The 11,690-nt window shown below is 52.2% G+C and overlaps 1 protein-coding gene across 1 annotated transcript in view; it reads right to left on the reverse strand.

Annotated features, from left to right (window-relative positions):
• Nucleotides 1-11,690, reverse strand: part of LOC113813148 (uncharacterized) — a gene marked incomplete in the record, with an annotated part of 20,192 nt that overhangs the window by 1,508 nt on the left and 6,994 nt on the right. Inside the window, 9 exon segments of the mRNA XM_070114061.1 lie at nucleotides 1,795-1,979; nucleotides 3,673-3,840; nucleotides 4,830-5,000; nucleotides 5,466-5,631; nucleotides 7,153-7,312; nucleotides 7,671-7,882; nucleotides 9,500-9,643; nucleotides 10,620-10,734; nucleotides 11,306-11,487. Of these exon segments, the coding sequence (XP_069970162.1) occupies nucleotides 1,795-1,979; nucleotides 3,673-3,840; nucleotides 4,830-5,000; nucleotides 5,466-5,631; nucleotides 7,153-7,312; nucleotides 7,671-7,882; nucleotides 9,500-9,643; nucleotides 10,620-10,734; nucleotides 11,306-11,487 (1,503 nt within the window).

The raw sequence follows: 11,690 nt of genomic DNA on the forward strand, positions 1-11,690 counted from the left end.
GGGAGGGAGGGGGGGAGGGGGGAAGGGAGGGAGGGAGGGAGGGGGAAGGGAGGGAGGGAAGGGAGGGAAGGAGGGAGAGGGAAGGGAGGGACGGGAGGAGGAGAGGAGAGGAGTGGGGTGAAGAGGAGGGGTGGTGAGGGAGTGGAGGGATGGGAGGGGTGGTGAGGGAGTGGAGGGATGGGAGGGGTGGTGGGGGAGTGGAGGGATGGGAGGGGTGGTGGGGGAGTGGAGGGATGGGAGGGGTGGTGGGGGAGTGGAGGGATGGGAGGGGTGGTGGGGGAGTGGAGGGATGGGAGGGGTGGTGGGGGAGTGGAGGGATGGGAGGGGTGGTGGGGGAGTGGAGGGATGGGAGGGGTGGTGGGGGAGTGGAGGGATGGGAGGGGTGGTGGGGGAGTGGAGGGATGGGAGGGGTGGTGGGGGAGTGGAGGGATGGGAGGGGTGGTGGGGGAGTGGAGGGATGGGAGGGGTGGTGGGGGAGTGGAGGGATGGGAGGGGTGGTGGGGGAGTGGAGGGATGGGAGGGGTGGTGGGGGAGTGGAGGGATGGGAGGGGTGGTGGGGGAGTGGAGGGATGGGAGGGGTGGTGGGGGAGTGGAGGGATGGGAGGGGTGGTGGGGGAGTGGAGGGATGGGAGGGGTGGTGGGGGAGTGGAGGGATGGGAGGGGTGGTGGGGGAGTGGAGGGATGGGAGGGGTGGTGGGGGAGTGGAGGGATGGGAGGGGTGGTGGGGGAGTGGAGGGATGGGAGGGGTGGTGGGGGAGTGGAGGGGTGGTGGGGGAGTGGAGGGATGGGAGGGGTGGTGGGGGAGTGGAGGGATGGGAGGGGTGGTGGGGGAGTGGAGGGATGGGAGGGGTGGGGAGGGAGGGAAGGGAGAGGAGGGAGAAGAAGGAAGGGGAAGAGAAGGAGTGGAGGGAGGAGAGGGAAGGGGAAGAAAGGGAGAGGGGAAGGGGAGTTAAGAAGGGAGGAGAGGGAGAGGTGAAAAAGGAAGAGAAGAAAAGAGGGACGTGAGTGGGAAAGGAAATGAAAAAGGAAAAGAAGCAGAAAGGGAAAGAAAGGAGGGAGGAAGAAAAAAGGAAGGGGAAGGAGAAAGAGGAAGTAATATTAGTTTATGTCACTTATTATATCTATCAATCAATCAATCTATATATTTGTTTTATTTACGATTTCAGAAATAAAGAAATTCGCTATTTTTTAGAACATGATTTTATGCCATATATACTTTTTTCAATTATCATTTTTGTTTTATATACCATTTCCGAGACGAGAAAACGCCATATTTCAATACAAGATTTAAAAAAGACGCCAATTAAATTCTAAAAAATGTGAGAAAAAGTGCCATAAAATAGATTTTAAGAAAATAAATAAGCAAATATCCAAACAAATAATTAATACGTATACAAATAAACAAAAAATACAAGTAAAACAAAATAAATCAAAAATAAACAAACAAACAAGCCAATAAACAGATAACGAAATAACCAAATTAACAATAAATAGATAAATTAATTAACGTAAATAAATGAACTAAAACTAACTAAATAAACAAATAAAGGAAAACTAAAAAAGATAAATAAAAAAAAGCGAAGCTAAAAAAAAAAAAAAAAGGCGAAAACTAAAAACAAAAAAACAAAAAAATTCATCGAACAAAAAAATTATCGAAAACTAAGAAAAAAAAAACGAAAACTAAAATAATAATAACAATAAAAACGAAAAAAATAAACGAAAACTAAACAAATAAACAAATAAAAAAATAATAATAAAAAATAAAAAAATATAAAAAATAACCAGGGCGCCAACCTCCCGAGGGTGCTGATGCGTCCTCCTTCGGGAATCGGACGCGCTGAGGGAGGCGTTCATCAGGCCGTTCCCGCTCGTGTCGTGGGCGGAGAAGAACGTGGGCGGGATGGGCGAGAAGGGCGCCAGCAGTTGCTCCAGCTGAAGAATCGGGTCGGACAGGTGGTCGCCTTCCAAGCCAGGTGGGTCTGCGGGGGTAGGTAGGGGGGGGTAGGTAGGGGGGGGTAGGTAGGGGGGGTAGGTAGGGGGGGTAGGTAGGGGGGTAGGTATGGGGGGGTAGGTAGGGGGAGGGGAGGGAGGGAAGGGGGAAGAGGGATGGGAGATTGGGGGGAGGGAGGGAAGGGGGGAAGAGGGATATAGGGAGTAGGAGAGTGGGAGAGAGGGGGGAGAGAGGGGGAAGGAGGAGTCGGAGAGAGGGGGAAGGGTAGAAGGAGTGGGAGAGAGGGAGAAGAGGGATGGGGGAGTGGGGAGAGGGGGATCAGGAAGGGGGTGGGAATAGGAGGGGGAAAAAGAAGGGGAGTTAAAGAGGGGGATGTGGGGAAGGGGCAAGGTGGATAGGAAAGGAGAGAAATATACATATTCAATAAGAATAAAAGTCCTGTTACAGTTATATATACAATCAAAATCATCTAAATAGCGTGCAAAAAGGAGACTGGCTAAAGGCTCAAAATCAGTATTAAAAAAATCCCAGAGAACGTCACTCATTCTACAACCTTCACACTCATTACTCGAGATCAGGGGAGGCCAACTATTTGTGAAATATGATCTACTTTTTCTACAGTTACCCTAATGCGATACAAGCCTAAGATTCAAATCTATTCCATAAATGTAGTCTATAAAGAATTGTATTTTGTTCAGACATGTCCATCATTATACATATAAATATAACTTATTCCCAGAAAAAAGAGAAATGTAGTAATCCAAGTATCATGAGTACTTGGATATGAATACTTGGATATGAGTACTTGGATATGAGTACTTGGATATGAGTACTTGGATATGAGTAATTGGATATGCTATTTGCATGACAACTCTCGAAGGACGAATTCTTGAACAGGTACAGTAGTGTGATCGACTTAAAACAGTCTTGTCGATCGACCAGTCAATCACGATCGTCTGGTTGGCCACCCCTGCTCTAGATAATCACACCCACCTAACACATCTATACACCTACCCCCACTCATGCATTATACTCACCAAACATCACAATATCTCTGGCCACACCCATTTCTCTCCTTAAGCACAACTATGCCTCTGCTCTCATTCCCTCATTGATAACGACGCCCTCATTCCACCCGCACTCATTCCTGTGGCTCCTTCCCCTCTCCACACTCTTTTCTCTCGATACTAACACCCACCAAGCACATCTATAGTCCACACACTCATTACCCACAATAATTGCACTCAAATACATTCCCCCCACACACCTGCCCATACTCATTCCTCTGACTTACTTCCCCAGCCCACTCTCAGTCCTCTCAACTAACAAACACATCACTATATTCATTCCCTCGACCTTTATACTCATTAAACAGCCCGATACATCTTCCTGCATTCATTCTTCTGGCTACTTATCCAGCCCACTCTCACCCTCTCTTGATAGCGACACACCTTCCGCACCTCACAGGACCACGCCCCCCGCACTCACACATCCTCCGCACCTCGCAGGACCACGCCCCCCGCACCCACACATCCTTCGCACCTCGCAGGACCACGCCCCCCGCACCCAGCCCTCCTCCGCGCCTCGCAGGACCACGCCCCCCGCACCCACACACCCTTCGCACCTCGCAGGACCACGCCCCCCGCACCCATCCATCCTCCGCACCTCGCAGGACCACGCCCCACCCGCCCTCATTCCTCTGGCACCCTCCCCTCGCGCACCTGCTGAGGTCGGAGGCTCATCGGCGGGCGGCTGGAGCAGGTGCAGCGGCGTCGACGAGCGAATCACCTCCATGTACCGCTGGCACATCTCCTCCACCGCTGCCTCGGTGTCCGCTGCCTCGGCCTCCACGGTCGCCGCTAGCTTGGCCGCCTGCGTCGAGACTTTCTCTGGCGGGATCAATTTTTTTTTTGAGTTCTTGGGGGAGTAGTTGGTATGTAGTTTGATATGTAGTATGTAATATGTGGTATGTAGTATGTGGTTTGTAGTATGTAATATGTGTAAAGGTGGTATGTAGTATGTGGTCTGTGGTGTTTAGTATGTGGTATGCAGTATGTGGTATGTAGTGTGTAGTATGGTGTGTGTAGTATGTAGTGTGTAATATGTGGTATGTAGTATGTGGTATGTAATATGTGGTATGCAGTATGTGGTATGCAGTATGTGGTATGTAGTATGTGGTATGTAATATGTGGTATGCAGTATGTGGTATGTAGTATGAGGTAAGGGTGGGATTTGCAATATTTTCTTTCTTCTTTTTTCAGGGGGAGCGAATTTGGTATTGGTATTTGGTGTGTGCGTCCAATTTAGGTGGGCTTGCTGTCATCAACATATAATTGGGATTGCTTTTGGTATGCGGTATTTGTGCGTCTGTTATGTATCAAGAGATATTCGGCCGGTTTGTCAGAATTGTCCCTGGCCCGATCCAAAGAATATTCGTATGCTTGACATGCAGAAATAAAGAAACAAATGCATATTTATCGGGTAAATAGATAGTTAAATGTACAATTATCAGATATATACACAGATAGGCCTTTATTTCTGCGTTTGTATTTATGAAAATTCATTGGGTCGGGCCAGGCACAATTTTAACAAACCGGCCGTAAGGGTATGAGACAAATAAAGAGAGATGTCCAAGGAAAGTTGAAGTGTTTCCCTTTTCCTTTTATTTCGGAAAGATAATCCTAAGAAAATCAACTTCACAAATTCGTCTCAGTGCCGCTAGAGGGCAGTCAAATCAACCAATCATGCTCGGAAGCTTCATCCCATCACCGCCAGAGGGCCACCGAAATAAACATCCCAGAAAATATACAAAATCCCTCCCCTTCCCCAATAATTAGAAAAAACAACATCTCATTCATTCCAAACCACGCCCACCCACCTAGCAGACAAGAATGGGCATACGCAATGGCATCCAGGAGCACGGCGTCGACGGCAGGACTGTGAGAAGACGTCTGGTGGCAGTGGTAAGATTGCGCCACGTCCGGGTTCCTCCTGAGGTACAGCGAGACGAGGTCCTCAGTCGACGTGGGTAAGTAGGAGAGTAATGGGCCTGGGAAATGTTAAATAGATGTTAGATATACGTGGTAATTAGTCGATGTAATTAGTCGACGTGGTTAATTACGAGGTTAATGAGCTTTGAATGACCCATGCAATCTATTTAAAGGGGAGTTGTATTATTTATATTCACACATTAGGTCTACAGATACGAAGAAAAAAACTTATTTGAACGTAATGTTTAAAAAACGAAAGGAACAACAATCAACTAAAAACATGGAAGAAAACATACAAAGCACAAGAAAAAAATTTAGACAAAAATAAATAAATAAAAATAATAATAAATAAAACAAACAGATGACATCCAACCTAAACACGAAAACAAACAAGCACTATCACCAGTCAAAACCTTTGACGGATTGAGAGAGAGAGAGAGAAAAAAAAAAGATAAATAAGATAAATAAATAAATAAATAAATAAATAAATAAATAAATAAATAAATAAAAATAATAAAAATCACCGATATTAAAGGCAGCCTTATCGAAGTAGTAGTCGGCGACGGAGAGGTCCTTCAGGAGCGGGAAGAGCGGGTGGGACCGGAAGGCGCGAGTCGACTCCTTCAGCACCACGTCCTGAATCAGAGCCTTCCGGGGGGACAGACCTCCCACGCCCACGCCCGTGCTCTCCTGTTGGGTGGGGAGGAGGGAGAGGGAGAGGGAGGGAGGAAGGAGGAGGAGAGGGAGGGAGGGAGGGGGAGAGAGAGGGAGAGGGAGGAGGAGAAGAGGGAGGGGAGAGAGGGAGGAAGGAGGATAGAGGGAGAGGGAGAGAGAGGGAGGGAGGGAGGGGGAGGAAGAGAGGGAGAGAGGGAGGGGGAAGGGAGAGAGGGAGGGGAAGAGAGAGGGAGGGAGGGGGAGAGGGGGGGGGGGGGAAGGAGGAGGGGAGAGAGAGGGAGGGAGGGAGGGAGAGGGAGGGAGGGGGAGAGAGAGGGAGGGAGGGGGAGAGAGAGAGAGGGAGGGAGAGAGAGAGGGGGAGGGAGAGGGAGAGAGAGGGAGGGAGGGAGGGGGAGAGAGAGAGAGGGAGGGAGGGGGAGAGAGAGGGAGGGGTAGAGGAGGAGGTAGAGGGAGGGAGGGGGAGAGGGAGAGGGAGGGGGAGGGCGAGAGGGAGGGAGGGAGGGAGGGGGAGAGAGAGGGAGGGAAGGAGGGAGAGAGAGAGGGAGGGAGGGAGGGGGAGAGAGAGGGAGGGAGGGAGGGAGGGAGGGAGGGAGGGAGGGAGGGAGGGAGGGAGGGAGGGGGAGAGAGAGGAAGGAACGAGGAGAGAGAGAGAGAGAGGGAGGGGGAGAGAGAGGGAGGGAGGGGGAGAGAGAGGGAGGGAGGAGGAGAGAGAGGGAGGAAGGAGGATAGAGGGAGGGAGGAAGGAGGATAGAGGGAGGGAGGGGGAGAGAGAGGGAGGAAGGAGGAGAGAGAGGGAGGGAGGAGGAGAGAGAGAGGGAGGGAGGGAGGGGGGGAGAGGGAGGGAGGGAGGGGGAGAGAGAGGGAGGGAGGGAGGGGGAGAGAGAGGGAAGGAGGGAAGGGGGGAGAGAGGGAGGGAGGGAGGGGGAGAGAGAGAGGGAGGGAGGGGGAGGAGGAGAGGGAGGGAGGGGGAGGAGGAGAGAGAGAGAGAGGGAAGAGGAGAGAGAGAGAGGGAGGAGGAGAGAGAGAGAGGGAGGAGGAGAGGGAGGGAGGGGGGAGATTATGATATTTGATATATGCGAGAGAGGTGGATAAAGAGAGAGGGACGGGTGGAGGGAAGGGAAGGGAAGGAAGGAGGGAAGGAGGTGGAAGGGGAGAGAGGGAAAGAAGTGGAAGGGGAGGGATGTAAGGAGGGAAGAGGGAGGGAGGGAAGGATGGAAGGGGTGGAAGGGGAGGGATGTAAGAGGGAAGAAGTGGAAGGGGAGAAAGAGGAAGAAGGAGAGAAGGAAGAGGAGGGAGAGGGAGAGGGAGGAAGGAGGAGAGAAGGAAGAGAAGGATGGAGGGGAGGAAGAGGGAGAGCAATAAAGAGGAGGGGAAGGGAGGGGAGAAGGAGAGAAAGAAAGCATAACATATGCTAATTCAAAATTATCCAAAATCATCAATATCAATATCTGATATTCAGATATTTTGCTCTCTAATTATATAAACTTCATTCATTCGTCTTTCCACACAGTCAAAAAGCTATCTAAATCCACACACTTTAGGCGCGTAAGGCATCTGGTGGGCGGCATGTGCAGTCGGGTGGGCGGTGGGCGGGAAGTGGGCGGTGGGTTGGGCGGGGTGGACGTTCGAAAGGTTCGAGTGGGCGGCAGGGATGGGCGGCCGTGAGTCATTGTAAGGATTTGGGCGTGGTTCGGATCTGTAAGGAAAAGCAAGTTTAAGATTTTATTGCATTTATAAAACACACACGCACATACACACATACGCGCGTACACGCACACACACACACACTAACACAAATGTATTTGCATATATAGGCCTAATTATTATTATACATGTCATTGGTTCTCATTTCTTATCACCACAATTATTGAAACAAGACTAAACAAAATATCAAGCAAGTAAACAAATAAATAAATAAGAAAACTCAACAAAGGGACTTCCAATAAACCAGTAAACAAACAAACAAATCTCCATAACCACAATTATCACACAAAGAAGACCTAAGCCAACCAACAAACAGCAAAACATAAACAAAACAAGGGGAAACAGATCACCTTCTGGCCTTGAGCGGCGGCTCGTCGTGCACTGGCCGAGGGTACGAGTCCTCACTGGCGATCGGCGAGTAGAAGTGGGAGGAGCTAGAGGCGGAGGCGGAGTTAGAGGCGGAGCCATGCGACCAGGAGCCAACCGGAGAGAAGCTGGACCAACGCCCCTCCCCCTCGCCAGCACGCCAGGATACCACCGAGGGGAGCGAGGTCAGGGTGGACTGTGGGAAGGAAGAGGGGAGAGAGGGAGGGAAGGGAGGAAGGAAGGAAGAAAGATAGAGGAGGGGGAAGGAAGGAAGGAGGAGGGGGAGAAGGAAGGAAGGGGGAGGGGGAGAAGGAAGGAAGGGGGAGGGGGAGAAGAAGGAGGGGAGGGGGAGGGGGAGGGGGTAGGAAGAGGGAGGGGGAGAAGGAAGGAAGAGGGAGGGGGAGAAGGAAGGAAGGGGGAGAGGGGAAGGAGGATGGGGAGGGGGAAGGAAGGAAGATAGGAGAGGGGAAGGAGGATAGGAGAGGGGGAAGGAAGATAGGAGAGGGGGAGAGGGGAAGGAGGATAGGGGAGGGGGAAGGAGGATAGGGGAGGGGCATAAGGAAGGAAGAGGGAGGGGGAAGGAAGGAAGAGGGAGGGGGAAGGAAGGAAGAGGGAGGGAGGAAGGAAGGAGGATAGGGGAGGGGAGAGATGGAAGGAAGGAAGAGGACGAAGATGATGAAGTGGAGAGGAAAGAAAAAAAGGAATAGGAGGAAGGAGGAATAAGGTAGTAAGAGGTGGAGAGGAAAGGTGAAAGGGAGGAAGAAGGGGAGGAAAGGAGAGAGGGAGGAAGAGGCGGGGAGGAAAAAGGAATGAGCAACAGATGGGGAGGGAAGGAAGGAAGGAAGGAAAGACGAAGAAGGGAGAGGGAGGGGAAGGAAAATGAGAGGAAGAGATAAGAACGAGATATAAATATAGGCAAACAAAAAATTAGTCAAACAGAGAACAATTCAATATGACATGATTATAGAATAAGAAAGAAAGAAAGAAAGAAAAAAAAAGAAAAAAAGAAAGGAAAAGAAAAAGAAAAAATATATATATACTCCTGTCGAAATTATGAAGCAATACAGATTACCTTCTCTAAAGTATTTAATTGGGGTTATATCATTTCATACATAATCTGGATCTCAATACAAATATTTTCATGAAGCATTAGAAAAAATATATATATTTCCATGCTCCCTTTAATACAGTAATTAAGTTTTGGTCAGTGACAAGTGAAAGGGGAAATGGAGGGGGAACTAAAAATGGAAAATAATACTGGTTTCCAAATTAGGAAGAACAAGCTGCGTGTATGAAGAGGGAAGATCCCTCTTCTCTTCTCCTCTTCTGTCCCTCCTTTTCCTCCTCCTCCTTCCACTTCCTTCCTACTCCACCTCCCCTCCCCTCTCCCCCCTTCCTCACCTGCTGCAGCCCCGTCAGGTTGGTTTTTTATTTTTCTCTCCTCTATCCTCTTCCTTTTTCCTCCTCCTCCTCCTACTCTCTCAACCCTCCTCCTTCCACATCCTCCCCCCCTCTCCTTCCTTTTACCTCTTACCTCTCCTCCTCTCTCCCTCTCTCCTCCTCTCCCCTTCTCTGTCTCCTCCTCCTCTATCCATTCCCTCCTCCCCTTATCTCTTCCTCCCCCTCCCCCCCTACTCTCCCCCCTGCCTCACCTGCTGCAGCCCCGTCAGATTGAACTTGGGCGTGGGTCCCTTTCCCTTATCTCTCCTCCCTCCTCCTCACCCCCTCTCCCTCCTCTCTCCCTCCCCCCAACCACCACCCCCTCCCCTCCCCCCCCTTCCCCTACCCCCTCCCCCTCTCCCCCCTGCCTCACCTGCTGCAGCCCCGTCAGATTGAACTTGGGCGTGGGTCCCTGCACGAGGTTCTCGGGCGTGGTCATCATGAAGGAGCGGAAGAGCTGGGCTGACCTCTGCTCCAGCGGGTTCCTCAGGCCGAAGGTCAGGTCAGCGGTGTGTTGCTGGAGGGAAGGGGAGGGAAGGGGAAAGAGAGGGGGGGGGAGGGAAGGGGAGGGAAGGGGAGGGGATGGGAGGGAAGGAGGAGGAGGGAAGGGGAGGGGAGGGGAGGAGGAGGAAGAGGCGGAGGAGGTAGGAGGAGGAAGAGTAAGAGGAAGAGGAGGAGGAGGAGGGGAGGAGAGGGGGAGGAGGGGGGACGGGGGGAGGGGTAGGAGAGGGGAGGGAAGGGGGGGGGGAGGAGGAGGAGGAGGAGGAGGAGGGAAGGGGGATAAGGGGGGAGGAGGGGGAGGAGGAGGAGGAGGGGGAGGAGGAGGAAGAGGAAGAGGAAGAGGAAGAGGAAGAGGAGGAGGAGGAGGAGGAGGAGGAGGAGGAGGAGGAAGGAAGAAGGAAGGGGGAGAGAGTGAAAGAACGGGAGAGGGAGGGGAGGAGAAGGGAAGGAGAGAAGAGGAGTGGGGAGGGAGTAAAGGAGGGAGGGGAGTAAAGGAGGGAGGGGAGTAAAGGAGAGAGGAGAGTTGAAGAGAAGAGGAGGTGGAAGAGAAGAATGGGAGGAGAGGAAAAGGAAAGGAGGAGAGGAGAAGGAGAGGAGAGGGAGGAGAAAGATGGGAGGGGAGAAGTGGAAGGGGGGGTGAGGGGGTAAGTTGTCAGTGCAAGTGAAAATAAGTATTGCTTGTGAACCTCAGCAGAATTAGAATTGAATCAGTTTGCAAATTTTAGCACAAAAACTGACTGATAGTACATCTATGCAAATGAACACGATTTATCAATACAATTTTGATTATATGCAAGTAATCATTAAGTCGCTGGTTTAACAGTCACCTCCTTCCTTCCTCCCTACCTCCCGCCCCCTCCCCCTCCCTCTCTTCCTCTCTCCCCACCTCCCTCCCTACCTCTCTCCCCACCACCCTTTCTCCCTTCCTCCCTTCCCTTCCCTACCTCCCTCCCTCAATCCCTCCCTCCCTTCCCTTCCCTTCCCTCCCTTACCTTACTCTGCCCAAGCGACGAGGCGATGGAGGAGGCGAAGGCAACATTGTGCCCCCGTCTGGAGTCCGATGCCCTGAAGGAGGGGCAGCCGCTGTCCAGGGGCGTGCTCCGGTACCTGCAGGAGGAGAGGAGGGGGAGGGTGGTGAGCGGGGGGAGGGTGGTGAGTGGGAGGAGGGTGAGAGGATGGGGGGGAGGGGGAGAGGGAGGAGGGTGGTGAGTGGGGGGTGGAGGAAGGGGAGGGTAGTGAGTGGGAGGAGGAAGAAGAGGGGGAGGGTGGTGAGTGGGGGGAGGATGGTGAACGGGGGGAGGCGGATGGGGAAGGGTGGTGAGTGGGGGAAGAGGAGAGGGGAGCGTGAGTGGGAGGCGAGCAAGGGGAAGGATGAGCGGGGATATCTAGGGGGGTGGGTTGGAGGCGTGAGGACAGGTCGCCAGTCTATCCACCTGTATGTCAGTCTATCTATCTGCGTTTATCTATCTATCTTTCCGTCTGTTTATCTGTGTGTTTTCCGCCTTGTATGTTTTCCTGCGTGTCTGCCTGTGTGTGTCTGTCCCGTATAGTCCCTCTCTTCTTTTCTTATCACTTTCTTTCTTTCTTCATTCCTTTCCTGTCACTACACACCAGAGCTGTCCCAAGAGAACCCGAATAAAGCCCCAGCCACCAAACCAACCCTCCCGAAGGCCCTCACCTCGGCGTGGGCGTGAAGAGGGGCGTGGCAGGGAACTCCCCGTGCTGCAGCAGCATCTCCCCGAGGGCGGAGGAGACGCCCATGTACGAGAGGTCGGACGGGCGGCGCTCCTTGGCCAGGCCGCCTCCGGACGACAGGATCTTCTCGACGGTGTGGCTCAGGTCGCGCATGGAACTCGCCCACGCCTTCGGGAGGGAGAGAGGAGGGGGGAGGGGGAGGGAGAGAGGAGGGGGGAGGGGGGGAGGGGACAGGAAGAAGGAAGGGAGACAGAGAGAAGGGAGAAAGGAGTGGGGGAAGGGGGAGAAGGGACAGGAAGAAGGAAGGGGGAGAGGGGACAGGAAGAAGGAAGGGGGAGAGGGGACAGGAAGAAGGAAGGGGGGGAGGG

This window comes from Penaeus vannamei, chromosome 35 (genome assembly GCF_042767895.1).
Source record: "Penaeus vannamei isolate JL-2024 chromosome 35, ASM4276789v1, whole genome shotgun sequence".
In the NCBI taxonomy this organism is placed as follows: domain Eukaryota; kingdom Metazoa; phylum Arthropoda; class Malacostraca; order Decapoda; family Penaeidae; genus Penaeus; species Penaeus vannamei.